This window comes from Stigmatopora argus, chromosome 8 (genome assembly GCF_051989625.1).
Source record: "Stigmatopora argus isolate UIUO_Sarg chromosome 8, RoL_Sarg_1.0, whole genome shotgun sequence".
In the NCBI taxonomy this organism is placed as follows: Eukaryota; Metazoa; Chordata; class Actinopteri; order Syngnathiformes; family Syngnathidae; genus Stigmatopora; species Stigmatopora argus.
In genome coordinates this window covers 7174002-7194116 of record NC_135394.1, presented here as the reverse complement: position 1 = coordinate 7194116, position 20115 = coordinate 7174002, and the positions used below count along the sequence as shown (strand labels likewise).

General features: G+C 39.5%; 1 protein-coding gene and 1 long non-coding RNA gene across 12 annotated transcripts in view; one reads left to right on the top strand and one right to left on the bottom strand.

Annotated features, from left to right (window-relative positions):
• The window catches only part of hykk.2 (hydroxylysine kinase, tandem duplicate 2), a 71774-nt gene extending 55157 nt beyond the window's left edge, over positions 1-16617 (top strand). The window contains exons 5-9 of one of the 8 annotated variants that reach the window (XR_013301475.1): positions 15207-15381; positions 15573-15650; positions 16110-16175; positions 16258-16369; positions 16518-16617. Coding sequence is in view for 2 of the 8 variants with exons in the window: in XM_077607939.1 (XP_077464065.1) it covers positions 8446-8564; positions 8641-8826 (305 nt within the window). In the remaining 6 variants the exon portion in view is untranslated. Of the gene's footprint in view, positions 1-8445; positions 8565-8640; positions 10322-10378; positions 11492-15206; positions 15382-15572; positions 15651-16109; positions 16370-16495 lie in introns of those variants that run through there. The other 7 variants (XR_013301474.1, XR_013301479.1, XR_013301476.1 and 4 more) reach the window with 7 other exon arrangements.
• An 84-nt stretch (positions 16618-16701) lies between these two features.
• On the bottom strand, positions 16702-18091 carry LOC144079091 (uncharacterized). 4 transcript variants are annotated; one of them, XR_013301411.1, is made up of 6 exons: positions 17969-18091; positions 17314-17400; positions 17136-17215; positions 16973-17052; positions 16868-16887; positions 16702-16726 (listed from the first exon to the last, which is right to left on the bottom strand). It is a non-coding gene; the product is annotated as an uncharacterized LOC144079091 (long non-coding RNA). The 4 variants fall into 4 exon arrangements; XR_013301409.1 differs by lacking the exon at positions 17969-18091 and having other exon boundaries at positions 17314-17658; XR_013301412.1 differs by lacking the exons at positions 16973-17052; positions 17969-18091 and having other exon boundaries at positions 17314-17653.
• Between the last annotated feature and the right edge of the window lie 2024 nt (positions 18092-20115).

Here is a 20115-nt window from a genome sequence, read left to right as displayed (position 1 = left end):
AAGGCTTGTGTATCTCAGTGGGTTGGATCAAAGTAACCAGGGTTTCTTTGGGAGCTGCAACAGCAGGATGATGACCATATTCATTAGGCAGAGTTAGGGAGCTATCCAGCTTGACACTCTATGATATTATTGTAACTATGATTTATGTATGTGCATTATATTCTTTCGGATTTTCTGTCTTGATCCCCAACAGATTATTGCAAGTATTACCGTCCATATATTCCACAGAAAATCATTATAATATTTACTACACATCTCATTTTCATAACAGTTGTTACATTGTGCAAGAAGTCAGTGTATAACCTTGAGCATTGACTCAGGGATGCAGGAAGAGTGGTCTTTTTGATAAGATGCCAACAGCATTGCACGTTGGAATGCAAAGTCGCAATCGGCCGCTTGGGAGGTTGATGAGGGGGGCAGTAAAGTTATTGTCTTCTAGGGTGAACTAAAGCAAATACGCTATACACTGAGATAACATAGTGCAGATAATAGTGCAGTATAATTATTCATGTAGAGCAGGGGTCTCGAACTCAATTTACCTGGGGGCCGCTAGAGGCCGAGTCTGGGTGAGACTGGGCCGCATCAGGATTTCCACAAGAAAAGCACTGATAAAACATTCCAACGTTATCAAATATCTTTATTTTTTAACAAAAAATAATGAATTAAATAAATTAACTTAAAGATGAATAAAAAATAAATCAATCAGTAATACAAAACCAAATAATACTAATGAGCATACAGTAGATATACACTGGCTGGCTAAGTAGAGAAAATGAATTATTTTTATTCCGTTTCAAATGTCTGTATTAACAGCTCTTTAACCTTTAACTTTCTGAACTTGAATGGAACATTGAACATGAAATATTCTGAACACGGCTTCTCTTGCCTACTCCTTGCTGCTAGAGACCTGGCAGCGCTTCTTCTCACATAGTCACATTTGGCTTGAGGGAGGAAGCAGTGGAGACCCTCAGTAGAGCTTGAAGATGCTCATCAGTAAGTCTGGACCTGTACTTGGACTTATTGAAGTTCAAGGTGGAGAAGAGCTTCTCACACAAGTATGTGCTCCCAAAAAGGCACATGGTCCGCTTGAACCTTCGGGAAAGTTCAGGGAAGCTGGGGGTCAACTCTCTCAAAAATTGCCCAAGCTTGTCTGCTTCTCCACTCACCTGCCTGAACTTGGCTTTGAGTGCAGAGTTGCACTGCAGGTCAATGAGCTCCATTTGAAGCTCAGGAGGGGCATCTTGCACATCAAAGGAGAAGGGGTCCGCAAAAATTTGAAATGTGGCTTTGTGTGTCTTGAAGTCTGCAAATCTGTGATCAAATTCCTCCTGTAGCTTCGAAATGGCCTCAACATACTCCTCACCACTGAATGGTGTGCCTGCATCCACGAGAGCCTTGCATGCTGGGAAATGGCAAAGGTTTGTCTGAGAGAGCTGGGCTTTCCATAACACAAGTTTAGTGCAGAATGCTCTCACGTTGTCATAGGCAGCACTGACAAGTTGCCCCTGGCCTTGTAGCTTCTTGTTCAGTACATTAAGCTCATGTGTGATATCAACAAGAAAAGCCAAGTCCATGAGCCATTTGGGATCACTTAGCACAGGATCAATCAACTCACAAACGGCGTAGCTAGCTTTGACTGCTGCATTACTGTCTTTGGTAGCCTTCTTGAAGAGATCCTGTTGCCTCAGAAGACGTGTTTTAAGACTGGCAACCTGGTTGGCTCTCTCATCTCCCTGGTATTTTTCGTACTCCTCAGCATGTCTCATAGTACAATTACGTTTCAAATTGTATTCCTTGTGCACCGCAACTTTTTCAGTGTAAATGAGACACGTCGGGGTGCCCCTGTGTTCAACAAAGAAATATTGCACTCCCCACTTTTCTTGAAACTGTCTGTGCTCATCACCGACCTTTCTCTTCACGGCAGGCTTTGAAAGAGACATCTCTGGGGCTCTGTAATATGTTTTTCCACTTGGAATGAGTCTCGGGTTGATCTTTCACATTCAGTCGCGCGGGTTTGTGGCGCATGTGCACTTTCGCTCTCCGTTTCAATCGCGGATATGGCTACAGACACTGACACAGGCTGGATCACGGATCATAGCGCCTCATTCAGTTCTATGCTGAGAGCAGCGGAGGAGTGTGCGCGCCGAGCGGAGTGATCGGCCTCACGGCTTCTCCTCCGCCCAGCTGATTGGAGGAATGAGTGAGTGAGCGAGGCACTGGACAGCCCGGCCGATGTCCCGCCCTCCAGAGCCGTATACCTCACCGTGATTGGTTCATTCAGCTCCGAACCAAAGTTCCCTCTAATTTTTTGTTGGTCTGAGCAGAAAGACAACCTCCCTGAGCGCACTGAGTACCAGTGTGAGCGACATCATCGGTACTCGGATGATTCGCCTAAAGACGTTTCGCCAACGGACGTTTGACAGACAGGCAGGTCGCCGAATGGACGTTCCACCGAACGTTCATTCGGCCGAACAGAGGTTTCGCCGAAACGGGATTCGAACGCTCGCCCCACCGGATCGTGTGTGTACAAGTTTTTCAACCTCGGCCCGCGGGCCATATACGGCCCGTTAGGATTTTTAATCCGGCCCGCCGCCGGTGTTGTCCAAATTATAGTAAAAATCAATGTTCGTCTACCATCAATGGCAGTCCGGGAATAAGCACTCTTGGGCAGGCAGATGTAGCAGAACCGAGCCGTAAAATGACAGCAATCGGGTCAAATCCATCCTAAAACAGCATTTAATGATTAAATACAAATACTGGATGATATCGCGATGGAGGCAAAAAAATGTCTATAGACGTCCATTCGCCAAACGGCTCAAAATGCTCTCAAATTCGGTCAAATCCAGCTGAAAACAGCGTTTAATGATTAAATACAAATACTAGTATTTGTATTTAATCATTAAACTAACAAATACTAGCACGACCTGTCCGTCTGTCAAACGTCCGTCGGCGAAACGTCTTTAGGCGAATCATCCGGTCACGACATCATCATTGCTCGCTATCGGCACACCAGTATCACACCTGCCACAAGCAGGTGCATGTCAATGTTCCCTCTAATTTTTCATGTAAAACATGCTGTAAAACAAGAAAAACATGAGTGGACAGAGCTACTGCCACTGGCTGCCACTTAAACGGCGCCATCATGGGGAAAGGGGTAAAAAAAAAAAAAAAAAAAAAAAAAAAAAAAAAAATTAAAAAAAAAAAAATCGATCTTTCATATTAAGACGGGGGCCGCAAATTATCGTCCCGCGGGCCGCAGTTGGCCCGCGGGCCGCAAGTTTGAGACCCCTGATGTAGAGGATCCCAAGGCCAACAAGGATGTAAATTCAGAACCTCATGACGTTCACAATATCTTTGGTAGACCAACATCAGGAATGCACTACAGACCCCGGAAAATGCAAACACCTCAATGATAATTCTCCAAAACTTTCTTGTAGTGTATTTTCCAACAGATTACTGACCAAATTCACAAATCCAGGCCTGAGAGAGTTGCATTAGTGACCATGCAATGTGACACCTCACATCTGTCAACAACCTATGAGCAGAAAAACAATCCCTCCAAAACAACATTCATGCTACAATCATACATTATACAACATGAAATGTAACGTAAAACAATACAAGGCGGATATAGCACAACTCTAAACTAAAAATCCAAATAGGGATTTTTGAAAGTGGTGAAACATGACTGGTGCTCAGTTACAGTAGCTCAGCACGGCATGGTAGTGTATGCAAAGTCTTGGGAAAGTTAGCAGCTGTGGGGACTCCTGGCTGTGTGAGAGGATGGAGATCAGTGGGGTCTCTAAGAGTAGCTGTGCATGAAGGAGAAACCTGTTGATCCAGGTGGTGAATATTGCCTGGCACTCTTATAACTGAAGTGAATTTGAGCTTTGATGCAGTTATTGTGCGGATGCGTGTGCATGCACAGCTTGCAAAAAGGAAAAGTATCACTCAAATAGACATGGACGCCTGACAAAATTGTTCCACAGGACAAGGCTGCTTCCTGACAAGCATTCATTTAGAACTGACTGAGACATACGTTCCTGTTAGTTGTTCTGCCAGGGTTGATGTTTTGACATTGTACAACTTTCCTCTAAATTCTCTGAGCCACAATGATGCGATAAATCTAGATCTGAACATCTTGGCAGCAGCAAACTGACTCTCAGAACCAATTTCAAAATACTACTGCCTGCTAGATATGAAAAAGGTTAGCAAAAAAGCCAAAATTTTTCTATGTGATAAATAAGGCACGTTGGGATCAGTTTTCAGCCTAGGAAAAACAGTCCTATTCATTATGACGAACTGCCTGCTACCAGCCGGGCGCAACTAAAAGACTTCAATTTTTACAATACCTCCACTTGATAATCCGATGCACTTTATATCTTGACCAATATTTGTTAAGTATTGTATGAAATTCCCTCCAGCACAGCTCCATCTAGTTGATGTATAACACATCTCCTTATCACTACTACTATTTCCACTGTTAAGCTCCAAACACAATCCCTTACTACTACTACTACTACCATCACCTACAAGCACCACTGTAGTTTATAATCCAGTGTGCCTTATATATGAAATACATTGTAAAGCCATTAGGCCATTCATTCAAGGTGAGCCTTATAATCTGGTGCGCCTTATAATACAGTAATTTCCAAGTCACAGAGCAGTATTTCTCATTTCGAGATAGTTTCCTTCCATGTCCCCAAGAAAAGCTGATTCAAATTGTCCTTTGTTATGAGTGTGAGCATGGATCATTGTCTCATTGTGCCCTCTTGGCACCCAATTCAGGCTGTCCCTCATCTTGTGGCCAAGTTGGCTGGCCAGCAGTCCCTCAACTCTTGTGAGGATTAGCGGCTCAGATAAGGAGTGAATAAATGAATGCATTTTAAAGGCAGGAATTACTTCACAGTGTGACCTTAAACTCATTACAGAATGCCTCGTTGTACATTTTAAACACGCTGCAAATCACCCTCCTCAGCTGTATTTCTGCATAATGCTGCCTAAAATGTCGGAGCTGTTTACAAATTGAATACTGACAACCTTAAGTGTAGATGTTATTCTTGCAAGCTATGTGATTAAAAATTCTTTCTCGACAAGGTCAACTATAGCTCACTGTGGACTAATTGCTGATGTAAAAAAAGACAAGTTTTATTCCAGAACTCTTACTCCATGTTATTGCTATGCGTTTTGAAAAGCAATCTAGGTGCATATGCTGCTGGTAAGAGTTGAAAGAAACATCAGCATTTTCCTAATCAATTCCTCAAGAAAGGGCAACAGCGATTTGTCTACAGCTATTTTGCCCGTCACAGATGTTTAACTTCCTTGCACATAATGGCTCTTGTACTCTGGGTAAACAGCCATCACAAGACTGTTTATTCAGAAGTAGGGGCTCGCGACGAATCCAACCCAGTTTTCACATAAAAGCACATACTAGAGAGATGAGGGGAAGATGAAGTGCAAAGCAGGGAAATATCAAGAAGAGTCCAATTTATTTTGAGTAATTGGCTCCACTTGAGCAAATAGCCTTTTTTTTGCCCAGTGGTTTTCAATCCAAAGATGTGCCACCAGCAGAAAAAAAGAAAGATATTTCATCATATTTTCCACGAGATTCAGTGACGTTAAGAACAAGACACTTAGATATAATACAGATTATTGATTGTTATATGTTGAGTGTACCTGATCAATAAATAATCAATTGCGGAAGGATCTTGACCAAATTAACTGGCCGGTGTTGTGCTTTTTTTTAAATTTCAATTAATTGGTAGTCTAAAATGCTCAAAATTCACGTAACCAGATTAAGGTTTCTTTGACTACACTATCCGAGACCAAGACTTCCCCAAAAATCAGAACTCCCCCAAGAGTTTGGGTTCATTTAAGTGAATTAAAAAAAACCTCTAAAAAGAGAAAGTTCACTCTGGCTATGTCTGCCCGGCCTTTTTTTCCTCTTTAATACATACCAGGAAAGTGTTTCTTTTTCATACATCTTTATACATCTTTCCTAGTCCATGTGGCCACAGGAAGTTTGCCGACCCCCAGCAGTACTGTCCTTTCCAGGAAGGAGGAAGCCCCCTGAAATAATAAGCCTTGCCCATTGATAAGTGAGACATCTACCTCGATTGAGGGATTGTTCAAGACTCTGCAGTAGTAATGGTCATTTGCCTCTGGGATGATGTGGTAGAGGTAGTTATAATGGATGTCAAAATGCAAATTAGGATTGCAGTTTAACTTAATGTGTACATTCATGATTTAAGAGATAATACAATTCTAAAATATCTTTAAACAAAACTAAAACCAGAATTCCAGTCAATTCTTTTGTTTTCAGTGTTGACATAAGAAATTGGCTTGATGGCAGGGAGTTTACTAAACACACACATTTCTGCAGACATCTATTACCTGCTCCTACAGCAGACAAATGTCCATATTAGTTTCATTAACTTATTGGACAATCGATGTCCAATCCCATTTAACAGGAAGGGCGCACAGTGTTCATTCATTGCTAGCCTTCCGAGTTAAAATGGAGTGCACATCTATCGTCAATTGAGTTCAAGACTCCAAATTACCCATAGGTTTGACTGATAAAGGTGAAAGATGGTTGTCCGTAGTGGACAAAGTGTTACGCCTCAGCTGTGGACCCATGAGTACGAGCAAAAAAAAAAGATGCATGGCCTTATAAGTACGTCGTCTAGACAATGTTGTGGACCACCCCATTGTTTTGTTTGGGATAAAGTCACACATGCGTAGATATACACTGAAAAGATACAAAAGCGAACACTGGGGACAGGACAGTATAAACATTTATCACTTTATATGCATCTATCTCAGATATCAGATTTCTCATCCCATCTGCAATTTCTAAAACTTTTTTTTTGCATCTGGTTAAAGCTAGAATGGATTTTGCCCTCACTTTCAAATATGGCCATTCCCTTCTTTAAAAGGCTAAGGCTTTCCAGTCGCAACACAAACAAACATCAATCATGGGTTTAACTCTACTAACAACAAAACAAACTACATCAGAACATACAATTTTTTTTGTATCGGACACTCTCTTTTTCACTTTTGTCAAACATAAGCCCATGTAAACATTCGTCAAACCCAGGCATGGACTCATGTTATAGCTATAAATCATGAGTATGATCCCTATTGTCAACCAGAGTCAAATATTTTGTGGAGAAAAAGAATCTATCCATATTTTATTTCCTTCCTATATTATTTCTTTTATTTTTTTCCCGTTCTCATTTGGTTTTGGAATGAATGTTTTTTGTAATTACTTGAAAATAATCAGTTGGAGAGACACAACCATCAAACAACCAGCTTTACCCTGTTATTCTTGGACATGAATACAACCTTTTAATTTTTTGGAATCCTATATGACATGTAGGTTTATTAAATAGAACATTTGGACAGTCCCTACAGGGAAAGCAACTTTTCAGAGTGTGTCTCATTAGACAGAAATGTACGAAAAAGGGTACAGAGGAAAAGTTATTTATGAGCTACTTGCAGCACACACACTGCTGTTGTGGTCTACCATCATAATACAGTCCATATTGGATTTAGTCCAGTTCCCATCCATTTTCTTGTCTTAAATTCACTGTCTCTGCTTGTAAAAATGAAGTAATTTCACATAATATGACTGAAAATCAAACAAAAGCATTCTGTTTGGAATAGCGTGTAGATACAGTAGAAGGCATAACCCTATTACGTACAATCTATTGTAATTGAAGTAAATAATATTTTTCTAAATGGCTGTCAATCTACCCATGAGTCCAATGACATCATGGTATTCCAGGTTTGTGGCTCCCAGTTTAATGTTGACATGGGCTCAGTGCCAGAATCAGCTATCAGCCACTTTGGGCAACTTACTGTCTCTTTTCCCATGCACACCTTTTCCTTTGGTGGAAACAAAAGTGTGACCTTATAGAGAGAATATGTCAGAACAGAAAAGGACATGGTATCACATGCAAGACCTATTGAATGATCTGTTTTTGTGACACAATGTATGAACAAATCATACAATCATGTCTTCATAATGAATTAATGAACTGTCATTTATTTGCACTGGTCTTTTAAAAAATCTGAATGTTTGAGACTTTTTGTTGAGAGTTAATCCCCTTTTTGTGAGCAATGACAATAACGAAATTATTTAGTTGACAAACATTTTTTCATGACTGTGCCGTCAGGACGGCAAGTTAACACGAGTCATTGATCATTGGAATATGATGACACGATTAATAGTTTTACTTTGACGATATGAGATGGAAATGCGACATAATTTATGTCATATCTTATAATGCGTGGCATTTGCTTATTATGCAAGTCAGCTTGCATCCTAGCCGTCCGTGTATATGGTCGTGCTATGAATGGGAAAAATAGTGTTGGATCGTGGCCCCTGAGACCTGATGCTGCTCAGGTCATCTTTCTTGACATGTCTTTTGGTTGTCTTCACAGGCAGTCTTTCAAAACTTCCTGACTCAAGATCAAAGTGGGACCAGAAATCCCACAGCTTGGGCATGCTTGTTTTCAGAGCTGCACCACCAACATCCACCCCTGGCTGTGAGCCAATCAAGGTGATGCACACTGTGTTGTTACAGGAATAGTTTTCAGCGCAGTCCACAATACATATTTTTGATGAAAATTTCTTAGCTCATCACAAAGCTGGAAGGTGAATCACAAGAAAAAGGGTGGGATTTTTGGCACCTTGGAGAATTTTCTTTGAGGGAGAAGACAAGTGCCAGGTTGTCTGAGTGTATTTTTGTTTGTGTGTGGGAAGGAAGGGTAAATATGTTGGAAATATACATAGCTGAACAACTTAACTTACACAGAGAATGAGACATTTAAATAGAGCCAGGCATCCTGGAAGTCTACTTCCAGGTTGTCTGGTCGGGTAAAATGAAAAGAGGAGGGATTGTTTAGTTTAACCAGAGGAGAAGAAATGTTGGGAGTACTGCAAGTCTGCTAGGTTCTTAGGTATCCTCTTTTCTATAAAAAGAAGTCAGAAAATTCCAATGGGTGATGGCATTGGGTCCTGCCCACGGAGACATTATTTAGGTTTGGCTACAGTCAACTTTAGTTATTGCAGGCTAATTTTATGCTTAATCTAAACCCCGTTGATTTTGGTTTTTTTGCCTCTCTCACCTCCTAATAGCAACACACTGATATAATGAGTTAGGTGGCCCGGTGGTGGATTGGTTAGCATGTTCTGGGGTTAAGGGTTTGATCCCAGGTTGGTCCGCACTGTGTGGAGTTAGCATTCTCCCCAGGCTTGTGTGGGTTTTCTCAAGAAATTCCGGTCTCCTCCCACATCCCAAAAACATGAATGGCGGGCAGGTTAAACACTCTAAATTGCCGTAGGTATGAGGGTGAGTGTGATTGGTTGTCTGTCTCCTTGTGCACTGTGATTGACTGGCCACCAATTCAGGGTATCCCTGCCGGGTGCCCATGGTTGGCTAAAATAGGCTCCATCCCTTGTGAAGATAATTGTTTCAGAAAATAAATGAATGAATGAGACAGCAGATTATTACATCATTTTGAAATATATGAAACGCTGCTGTCGGCCAGGTAGTGAAGATTTCCCCAACTTCTTTTATACTTCTCAATGAAACTGTTACAGAATCCTCCATCTGGATCCAGTTGCGGTAGCCATGTCACTTTTTATCATTATTTTCCCACCGTGATGTTTGGATCGGTTAAGAGATGAAGGAAGGTCATGTAGCATACCTCGCATGCTCCTCTACAATTATAGTGTCACTTGTTAAAGGTCACCTAATATGGCTTCACAGCATAGCATCACCTTGCTGAGCAAATAGCTCTTTAAGTGAGAAATAGGCATATTACCATGAGGCAACACAGTCAAGGTGAACTGATTAAAACCAGTCAACACTCCTGGGTTAGAAAAACTAGTTGTTCCGTGGGCACACCTCTTGAATAATGTATTCATCAACCATGAGTTGTGCTGAAATGCATATTTACTCTTTTACATGATTTTTTTTTCTGAGTCAGGAAATCTGGATGCATTGTGCAGACATTTTTGAGGGGGTCCTTTTTTCAGTAAATTAATGTTTGATTGACTTTTTGACAGTGTTCTGCAGATATGATGTTCTTATATATTTAAAAAAATCTAAGTCTTATCATCAATCACAAACCATTACGTAAAAATAAAATAAAATACAAAGAAAAAAATCACGGGTTCAGTTGTAAGAGATCTCAGCTATGCTCTTTGATTTCCTGATTTTAAAATGTTACTGCAAATGTTAGAAAAGACTATTACAAAAATATTGTAATCCATAGTTGGGTCATTGCATAAAATAAATATTATATACATAAATCGGGAGAATGTATTCTGTCATTACAATGATAATTGAGCTAATTTTATTTGTTGCAGCAAATCAGTAGCAGAGGTGTGTTCCAATGACAAGGTTGCCTGCCAGCCTGCCAAAGCCATGATTGTTTCCAGACAAATGTAGTTGCCCTTTGGACGGCATTTCTAAGTTCTAGAGTAATAGCCAATTACCAGGAGGCAGTTTGTTGAAAGGATGCAGCCAGGAACTACATCTGCCTTCAAACGACCCTGGTGTCTAAACATACTGTAGACTCTGAAGTAAATGTCCCTTCACTCTGAAATATCTCCCTAGTTTGCCATGTCCATGTGTGATTTGGTTCCGTGTGATTAATGCTTGCAACAAGAAAAAAGATTACAGAGTAGAATTAAAATGTCTAGGATTGGCTTTCTGAATGGTCTTTAGAGAAATGTTTGGGCCATGAAAGACATGGGAACCAAGTCGCCAATATTTCTTACAAATTTATATGTTATTGTTGTGCATATCTGATTAAATGTTTGATGTTATCCAGTGGTGAGCAATTCCATGGCCAACTGTGTCCTAGTTCACTTCAGAACAAAACTGCAGATCAGCAAAATAGTGTGAAACCCTGGAATGACATGGAGGTGGGAAGAAAAGCTTTTATCCCTTCTTTTATTCAGAAATGAGCAGGCAATGTTGTATGAACTTGATGTGTAAATTCACTCTAATGTAACATGATTCTGATGTGCAGAGTTTGGGTCTCTGCATGTTCAAACGTTAAAAAAACATTCATATTCATTGCTTCAAATAACTTATTAGAGGGTGAATTTTTGAATTTTCATAATGATGGACACCAACTGAAAAGTATATGTGTGAAAACTGCTAAAGACTACAAGAGGAGCTTGTCCCTCATACTGGCATTGTTGCAGCCCACCATGATGATGTCAATGGAAAAATATCCATACTGTAAGTATCTTTGCATGTTAAGTAAGAGACAATGCAGACCTCATCTTGTGATAGCTTTTTCCTCATCATGCATGTTCTTCCATTGTCAAACTGAACAATGGTTCTTTGACCGAAAACCTGGTTATTTTCAATCTGTGTATGAGGAAGATGACTTTGGATTTTGCCACGTGTCTTTTCAGCCCCATGCCGTCACTGAATCTGCTTCCTCCTTTTAGGCTCATACAAAACAGGTGGGGACATTATTGATATCAGCTGGCTTCCATGTATTTATCATTAAATTTAGATCGGAAAAATACAGAACAAAAAAAAAGAGGAATTCGGTACATCATATAAATTGGAAATCGTCTCGTTATAGACCAAGATTTACTACACCTACTGCTTTTCATCTGTAAAATAAGTTGTTTTTCCTCTTCATATTTTCTTTGTATGGCTGCAAATAGTCTGGACATTTTTCAAATTCAATCACAGTAAGTGGACAAAAAAGAAACGTGATCTCTTTGCCACAAGTGCTTTGTAAATTCTGAGTCGAGTGATACCATTACAACCATCTAGTTGCTGCGGTAAACCAAAAAAACAAACAAAAAAAATATCCCTGTATTCTAAATGGAAGTTTTCCACATTTATAATATCTGCAATTTCCTTTTAAAGCAATCCCAGTGGTCTGCCATTTATTCCACATAGGATTGGGACAAATTAGACCTAAACATTAATCTTATGATGAGGTGCTGTTGGGATAGTGGGTATTTGTGGAGGATGAAGATTAATTGAGTCCTCCAATGCATATGTGAGAATTCATACAATCATTTCCACCAATTTGGTCACAACCTAAAATCCAGGTGCAGGGGCCATTGAGGGCATCAGGGAGGCCCACTATAACTCAACGTGCACTTTACACCTCGTCAATATGGCTTAGTCACCAACTATAACTCTGATCTTTTCATGTTTTTTTTTAGCATTAACTTAAATTCCTTGAGATCATGTGTTTTGAATTCAGACGGCTCCCATTTGAATCTTGTAATTACACCCGCACCTTTCACAGACGATTTTAGTTTCTCTTTTTCTGAAAATAATGAGCCATCAAGTGTTCAACATTTTGAAAAAGGGCAACGAACTGCGCCCGAGGCGGAACTTAAATTTCCTTGACATGCACATGTTGCCTTGGCTCTTTGATGATTTTCTACAACTAACACTACTTCCGACAGGAACTGAGTAAAAACAAAAACAATAAATACCATCAATCTAAACAATTTAATGGACCATCAGACCTTTTTCCCCATCATGCAAAATGCAACAAGATCAGTTACTCCAATTTTTTTAGGCTATAGTTTTTTTTGTACAATCTCGCAAAACCTAGAGGCAATTAATAGAATATACTCTCACAGGAGATATTCTCAAATGATTCTATTATATTTCTAATCAAGACACCAATTATTTGCTGCATTTTAAGTGACATTTTCTCTATGAAATCTTTATAATAGTAATTCAAATGTGTGACATTATTGCAATAATCTTTCTACGTCAAAAGATGACCAGATTTTGGTTAATTCTGGTTGAATATCGTAACCTCAGTGAGGTGGGTTCAAAACTTAGCTAATGGGCTTCCCTGGTTGTTTTGTTTTTTTTTGGGTGGTTGTGCTTTAAGGGGGATGCACTTATTTTACTTTGATGTCCAACTTTAAAAATGTACATTTTAAATCGTTAAAGTGATGTATTACATTCATTCATGAATACCAAAGTGAATAGTGACAAGGTCGAGTTTTTATATTTATGCAGTAATGGCAGTAGAACAGGCACAGATCATGTATCTGCAAAGAGAACGGCTGGCTTATAAGCAATCTGAACCCTTGCTTCAACCAAACAACATTTACAGGCTGCAATCTGTTTTATGCCTCCATCCCTCATGTTATCAATGTTCATTGATGTCAGGGGACTTGTTTACCTGTGCTGCAGTGTAGATAAGTTTAGACTTTCTAAGTCTAAGCAGAGCAGAATTTAACATGTAGAAGCAGTGGCTTGCAAGGCTATAGCATGAAAATATATACTACCCCAGTCGCCTGGCTCTATCAATCAAACCTCACAATTGTTGACCCTTTGATAGGATAAACGATCCAAAATCTGACTAAAGACGTTTCATGGTATTGGGGTATAAATCCTGAACTTTAATTTAATAATGTAGCCTCCAAGGAGTCGGATACTCGCATAGTGATTGGTCAGGCCAAATGACTCACAGAGGGGAGTCCTTGGTTACATATTTCTCATAAGCAGCCCGAGGTGGGGTGCTTTAGCTTTTGTAACTCACCCTCGTCACTCTTAGTGATAGCCGTAATGAACAGTGTTTCAGTTTTCAAACTGCCCCCTCCTATACTTCCTTACCTCTTGCTGATTTCACTATTCCTCTTATTCTGTTTACCACTGAAGGTTCAAGAGGTTATTTCTGTTTCACAGACCCCTGATTCATCACCTTTTTAATGTGTATTGTTACTTTATGCTGGTGGTGGTGGGGCATACAGACAAACTAGGAATAATAGCTCACGGCAAGATTCAGGACTTGCTTGCTCCTGGGATTTTAATGCAGTAATCGTTTGGCAGTTATATTCATGGTGATTTTGTGTGAAATATGTTAATATGTAAAAGTACTGGATTTTCTTAGCTAGTGCAACCTTTTGCTGGTTAGTCAAATACTAGAAATTCCTAACAACACTAACCAGCTAATGTTATGATAACGAACAATCTGCTCAATATGTATTTGATCACCTGCAGTTTTTGTCAACTCTATTACGGTAACTACATATTGAAATCCCCAGTTCTAGAAACAGTTCATATTTAATTATCCGGACAAACAATAGTAACCATTTACCCGGTACTACACTGACAAGCCAAGTCAAAATAGTGCAGAACTCTACAGGAATGTATAGAATGTAGAGGAAAAGTTTTAAATAACACTTTCAAAAAAAAAAAAATTTTTTTTTTGCACAAAGTAATGGATTTTTATGTCAGCAAGTCCACCTCACAGTTTTGGGATCGAGCGTTTAATCCCCAGAGGTTTCCTTCCTGTATGGAGTCTGCACGTTCTCTCTGTACTTGAGTGGGTTTTCTTCAGATACCCTGTTTTTTATCCCACAACCAAAAACCTTGCATGCTAAGCTGGTTGAAAATGCTAAATTGTCCCTAGGTATGAGTGTGAGTGTGAATGGTTAGTGTGTTGTGCCATGCGATTGGCTAGAAACCAATTCAGCCTGTCCCCCATCTACTGCTCAATGTTGGCTGGGAAAGACAGAAAGAAGTCATCCCCAAAATCAACTCACAAGTGTAACACTTTCCAAAATGTCTGAGTACAAGAACATTTCGCATCGTGGGCCACATACGGCCTAGGGAGATGTCAAGTGGGCCGGACCATTAAAATTATACCATGCTCTGCTATAAATAACCCAAATATCATGTCTTTCCTTTGTTTTGGTGTAAAGAAGCACAAGAACACTAGGACAATATTGAAATTTAATGAACTATCCTTTTACAAAACATTTAATGAAACACCTCATATTTCCTTATATAAATTCCATGTCTTTTATGCATTTTTTTCCACTTTCAAATTATCCTGCGGGCCTGATTGAACCTCCTTGGGGGCCGGTTCCGGGCCGCGGGCCGTATGTTTGACACCCCTGCTTTAGCCAAATGAATCCCAATTGAAAAAGCATATCCAAGTATGTAACCTTAGAAGTCAAAAACAAACACTGAAGTGCATGTCACCGCAATGTTCATAATGTGCAATATTGTATCTTAAAGTATTAAAGCCCAACCAAAAAGTATTTACAGTACGTTATTATGAAAACAATGTATTTGTTTTGAAGTATTAATGTCCAACCTAAAAGTATTTGCAGCCCCAGCCCCCTGACTAATGCACTCTATGATGAAAACGATCTCTTTTTTTGTGTCTATGTGTAATAGGCGTGGCCGAGGCGCGGCTGTGGTCAGCGTTCAAAAGACCCGCCGCCACGCCGCCATTTTTTAAAATGGCGGATGAGCCGGAGGCTGGGCGCGTTGGACTGCTGAGCTGCTCAGAATTGACGATTTCCCGAAGAAAGACCCGACAAACTTCTTCCAGGACAATGCAGCGCGTTCGGTACTTTGTCTTTTGGGGATTTCGTAGCCCCAGTTCTCATTTCAAGAGTGCTTTTTGACGGGAACGTGCTTCATTGGCGTGATGTAGCCCCGACGTGGATGCAAACACAAATGTTTGCTATCAAGTTGGCTACATTGCATCACCTATTGCTCTTAATGTTTAAAAAGAAACCCTTCCATTGTGTGTTTCAGTCCCTCAACGAGGACAGACTGCTGGGAAACATCAAGAATGTGGCCATAACGGCCAAAAAGGAGCAGTTTGTCGGCAAAGTGAGTCTTTTTTTTAATAGCTTCTAATTCCTCTACCCGTGTAATTGGATTGGATAACTTTATTCATCCCGTATTCGGGAAATTTTGTTGTCACAGTAATGTTTAGATATCAGCGACCAGTGTTCACGGCTTTCCTAAATTAGCTTGTTTAGCATCATGATACACTCCAATTTTGAATGAAGACACTTTAACTGGGTTGGCGTTGATTTTTAATAGCAAGATCCTGTGTGGATAACTTCAGGGCTTGGACCTTTCGATTTTTAAATGTGGTTTTGACAAAACCTAAGTGAGACATTTATTCAACCGTAGCCCAGGGCTCATTTTTGACTCGTTTAAACAACCATTTTTCCTCCGTCTAAGAGCTTTGTGAGACGTATTTTTTTTTTTGATTGAATGGGAGTCATTTGTGCATCAAAATGGTTAAATAAGCAATGACAATCATGCTGTGGTGTTTTGCAGAGGTTTAAAGCCACGGAGATGGTGGAAGCTGTCCAAATCTACAAGACCAAAGAAGTCGTGTATGACGTAAGACCTGTTTTTCAGGTTATTTGATTTATTATTTTCATGTCATGTGTACTAAAAATACTCTATTTTGCTTCTCTTCAAGGTCCACCCAAGTTTACCAAATCAACGCGACACAGCCTTTGAGAGCCCCTATCCAGTATGTTTTCCATATCTCCCACCACATCTGAAAAGAGAGATGGGTCCTTCTGATGTTGGTAAAACCTAACTTAGTGTTATTGTTTTTTGGTCAAATCGTTTGACCTAACTGGCCCCCAGTCTATTTTTTTTTAATGTTGGACTTAGTCTATTGTGCTTTGACCCTCTTTTTTTTTCCTCCCCAGAATTCCATCCAGTGCCACGAAGAGATTCATCAATGGAAACACCACCTCATCTTTAAATGCTGGAAGACCTGTGAACTTCTCAACTACCCCATTTTGTGGGAAAATAAAACCTTTGAAATATACTTGTGTATTTTTCTTCATAGAACTAGCAAAGGAACACAAGCAACATGACATTTTAGAATTTTTATTCAAAGAAATACATTTACGATCACATTGATTGGTGTTCTCCACCTGTAGACAAAACACCGAAAAAAAAAAAGACCATTGAGGGTCTTGGGTCTTTTTTCTCCAAGTGTTTTAACAAAGACAAATGACACTCAAATCTCTTTTATTGAAATTTCTGATTGAAAAAAATAAATAAATCCTCCTCACCTTAGGGATCGGGACATCACCTATAAAATAAGAGGGGGTTAGTAAATTGCAACTCTAGTCAATAAAATAATGTGGGATTGGAATGTTTTGACTTGGATACATTACAATATAACCCGGAAATAAAATGCTTCCGGTAGCCAGCACTATCGCATTTCGATCTTAATCCATGTGCGTGTTTTGTGTGTCTAAAATACAGAAATAGCACTCGTTACTGACACTGCGGCGTAAGAAACGATGCGCCAAATAGGCGTGAAAATACGGTATTAACCTCAGAGACGATACATCATCTTCAAGTGGGCAACCTGGGAAGATCACCTGGTCCTCCAGGGTCTGGACATCACCATGGACCTGGTGCATGCAAAAAAAATAGAGCAAAAGTTATCATATACAGAGACTGGAGATTCAACAGATGTGTTTAGGTGGGTTTTTTTGGTCATTAGTATTACCTTGATACCTTGGCCCAGTCTCCTCTCCCCTCAAGGGTGTGCATGGTTCTGGACACACGGGAACAGCTTCATCTTGATTTAACCAAGCTATTTGGGAAGTGCAAACAATTATTACAGGAAAGAGAAATCTTAAAGTAAATGATCAAGATAAAGAATGAAAATAAGTTAGTGAGTGCTCGGTGCTAATTTCCCCTTTCCAGACAAAGCGATTCAATATACAGACTGATGTCAAAAATTAGGAGAAAGTCGGCTTAACCATTTTGGTATCAATGATTTTTGTTTAAAAAAGAATTACAAATTGGAAAAGGGCGTTTAGCAATCACAGTGAAAACTATCATTACATTCAACACACCTTCACCTGGCAAACTGACCGTTGATATCTCGGCTTTGTTTGATAAAATGAAGTCTTCCCCCACGACTCAATAATGGAGAGAATACGGACAAAATACTTTTGAAGTCAAATGTCGTGAGGCTAATGCTAAGCTAGCTAGTGACATGCCATGGAGCCCATACTTCAAATGTCGACGGTGTGTTCGACCTGGCAATAAACTAACAGATTTGTTGGCGTTTTGGCTCAATTGATTCCTAAAAAAATCTCCCGGTAGGGTGTTAAAAATGCACATAGGCCAGTAAATTGCTCTAGTCTAGGGCTTACCTCGTTTGGGTGCTAGTCGTTCGACCGACGGCATGGAAATGGTTGCGCTAAAGGGCGAGCTGCTGCGCAGGTGCATAATTTAAGCACCTGCGTCACCAATGGGCGTAACCACGCCCATAGGAGGTGATTTGTCCTCCCGACTCAATGACCATGTTTGGAAGATGACGTGCAATAGTCGCCATTTTTGTAGTCTTGATTCTGTAAAAGTGTGTTCGTTTTTTTTTTTTTATATATATAAAAAGCCTTACTTTGCATGTTTTTTTAAAAAAATAAAAAGCCTTACTATACATGGTCATTTTTTAAAGAAAAAAAGCCTTACTATACATGGTCATTTTTTTACAAATTAAAAAGCCTTACTATATACTATGTCGTATTTTAAGAAAAAAAGCCTTACTATACTATGTCGTTTTTTTTAAAGAAAAAAAGCCTTACTATATACACTATGTCGTTTTTTAGGAAAAAAAACTTACTATACTATGTCGTTTTTTAGGAAAAAAGCTTTACTATACTATGTCGTTTTTTAGGAAAAAAAGCCTTACTATACTATGCCGTTTTTTAAGAAAAAAAGCCTTACTATACTATGTCGTTTTTTAAAGAAAAAAAGCCTTACTATATACCAGGGGTGTCAAACTCATTTTGCATCGTGGGCCACATACGGCCTAGGGAGATGTCAAGTGCGCCGGACCATTAAAATTATACCATGCTCTGCTATAAATAACCAAAATATCATGTCTTTCCTTTGCTTTGGTGTAAAGAAGCACAAGAACACTAGGAAAATATTGAAATTTAATGAACTATCCTTTTACAAAACATTTTATGAAACACCTCATATTTCCTTAGACAAATGTGCAATTGACTTTTATCATTCACAAATATGCATTGCAACTGATCCCACTGATTGTACAAAGGCACAAAACTTTAATTGGTACTGAAAAATATAGTCATGCACTTTAAGATTAAATGAGACTTTTAAAGAAAGGAATTTTTAAACCACTTACACATACGCATATAAAATCTAAATGTAATCCCTGCGTGTACCTTACAAACTAAGGAGAGTGATTTTAAATGTGTGATGAAGAAAGTGTTCGCCTGTCCTGTAAATCGGTAAACTTCATACATGAAACATACATACACATACAATACATACTGAAAATTTATGGAGTTGCTGCTGTTTTCAGTCTGTCTCAGTGATGCGGCTTGTCTTCTACTCTGATGGAAAGAGTGCGTCCCTTAGCGGATAATCCATGAATTGCAGCGAATTAAAAATATTAATTCCATGTCTTTTATGCATTTTTTTCCACTTTCAAATTATCCTGCGGGCCTGATCGAACCTCCTTGGGGGCCGGTTCCGGCCCGCGGGCCGTATGTTTGACACCCCTGATCTAACGGGTTAGTTCATAAATTAAAAAGATAATACTTCCTCAAATGTTACTGATACAGATAAGGTAGTGGGTTTGCAGTAGCACTTTGGATTTACATTTGTAATGGAGGTTTTTTTCCTGTACTGGTCAGGTGTGGGGCAGCAGTGTTTTATATGGATAATGGCATCAAATTCAATTAGAATCTACATTTGTGGTATTCTGGGATTTTTATGCAGTTGCCATGGGCTATTAAGAAGAAAACCATGACAAAACCCAGCCGTCTATTATTTCAGAATTTTGATCTTTGGCTTATGAATCCAAGAAGAACAAATGTCACTCAACATTAATATATATAGTATATAGTGTATATATAGTAAATCAGTATTTTTTTATTTGGTAAATCTAAATTTCCATGAGTTCAAAAGTGGTCCTTTTTTCTCCTCACGAGAAGACCCAGACCAGCAATTTCTGAACATAGTGAGCAATGAAAACTGTTCACTTGATCACCGATCACCTGCCTGTCGCTTACTACGACTCTCAATCAAACAGCATGTCATCACTATTTAGGAAGTTAATGGACCATCATGATCTGGCTGAAACGGAGTTGATCATTGCTCAGCTGTCGCCCTTTGCTTTATTTGGAACTATGTCAAGAGTGACCTCATTTCCAATGGCTTTCTCCTGCTCAGAAAGTAAAAGCCCTGTCAGATTCTTTTTTTCCTAGATGCACAAGTCTCAAAATTTGTAAGCCATACCACCAAGTGTGGAGTTCCATGGTTTGAAGAT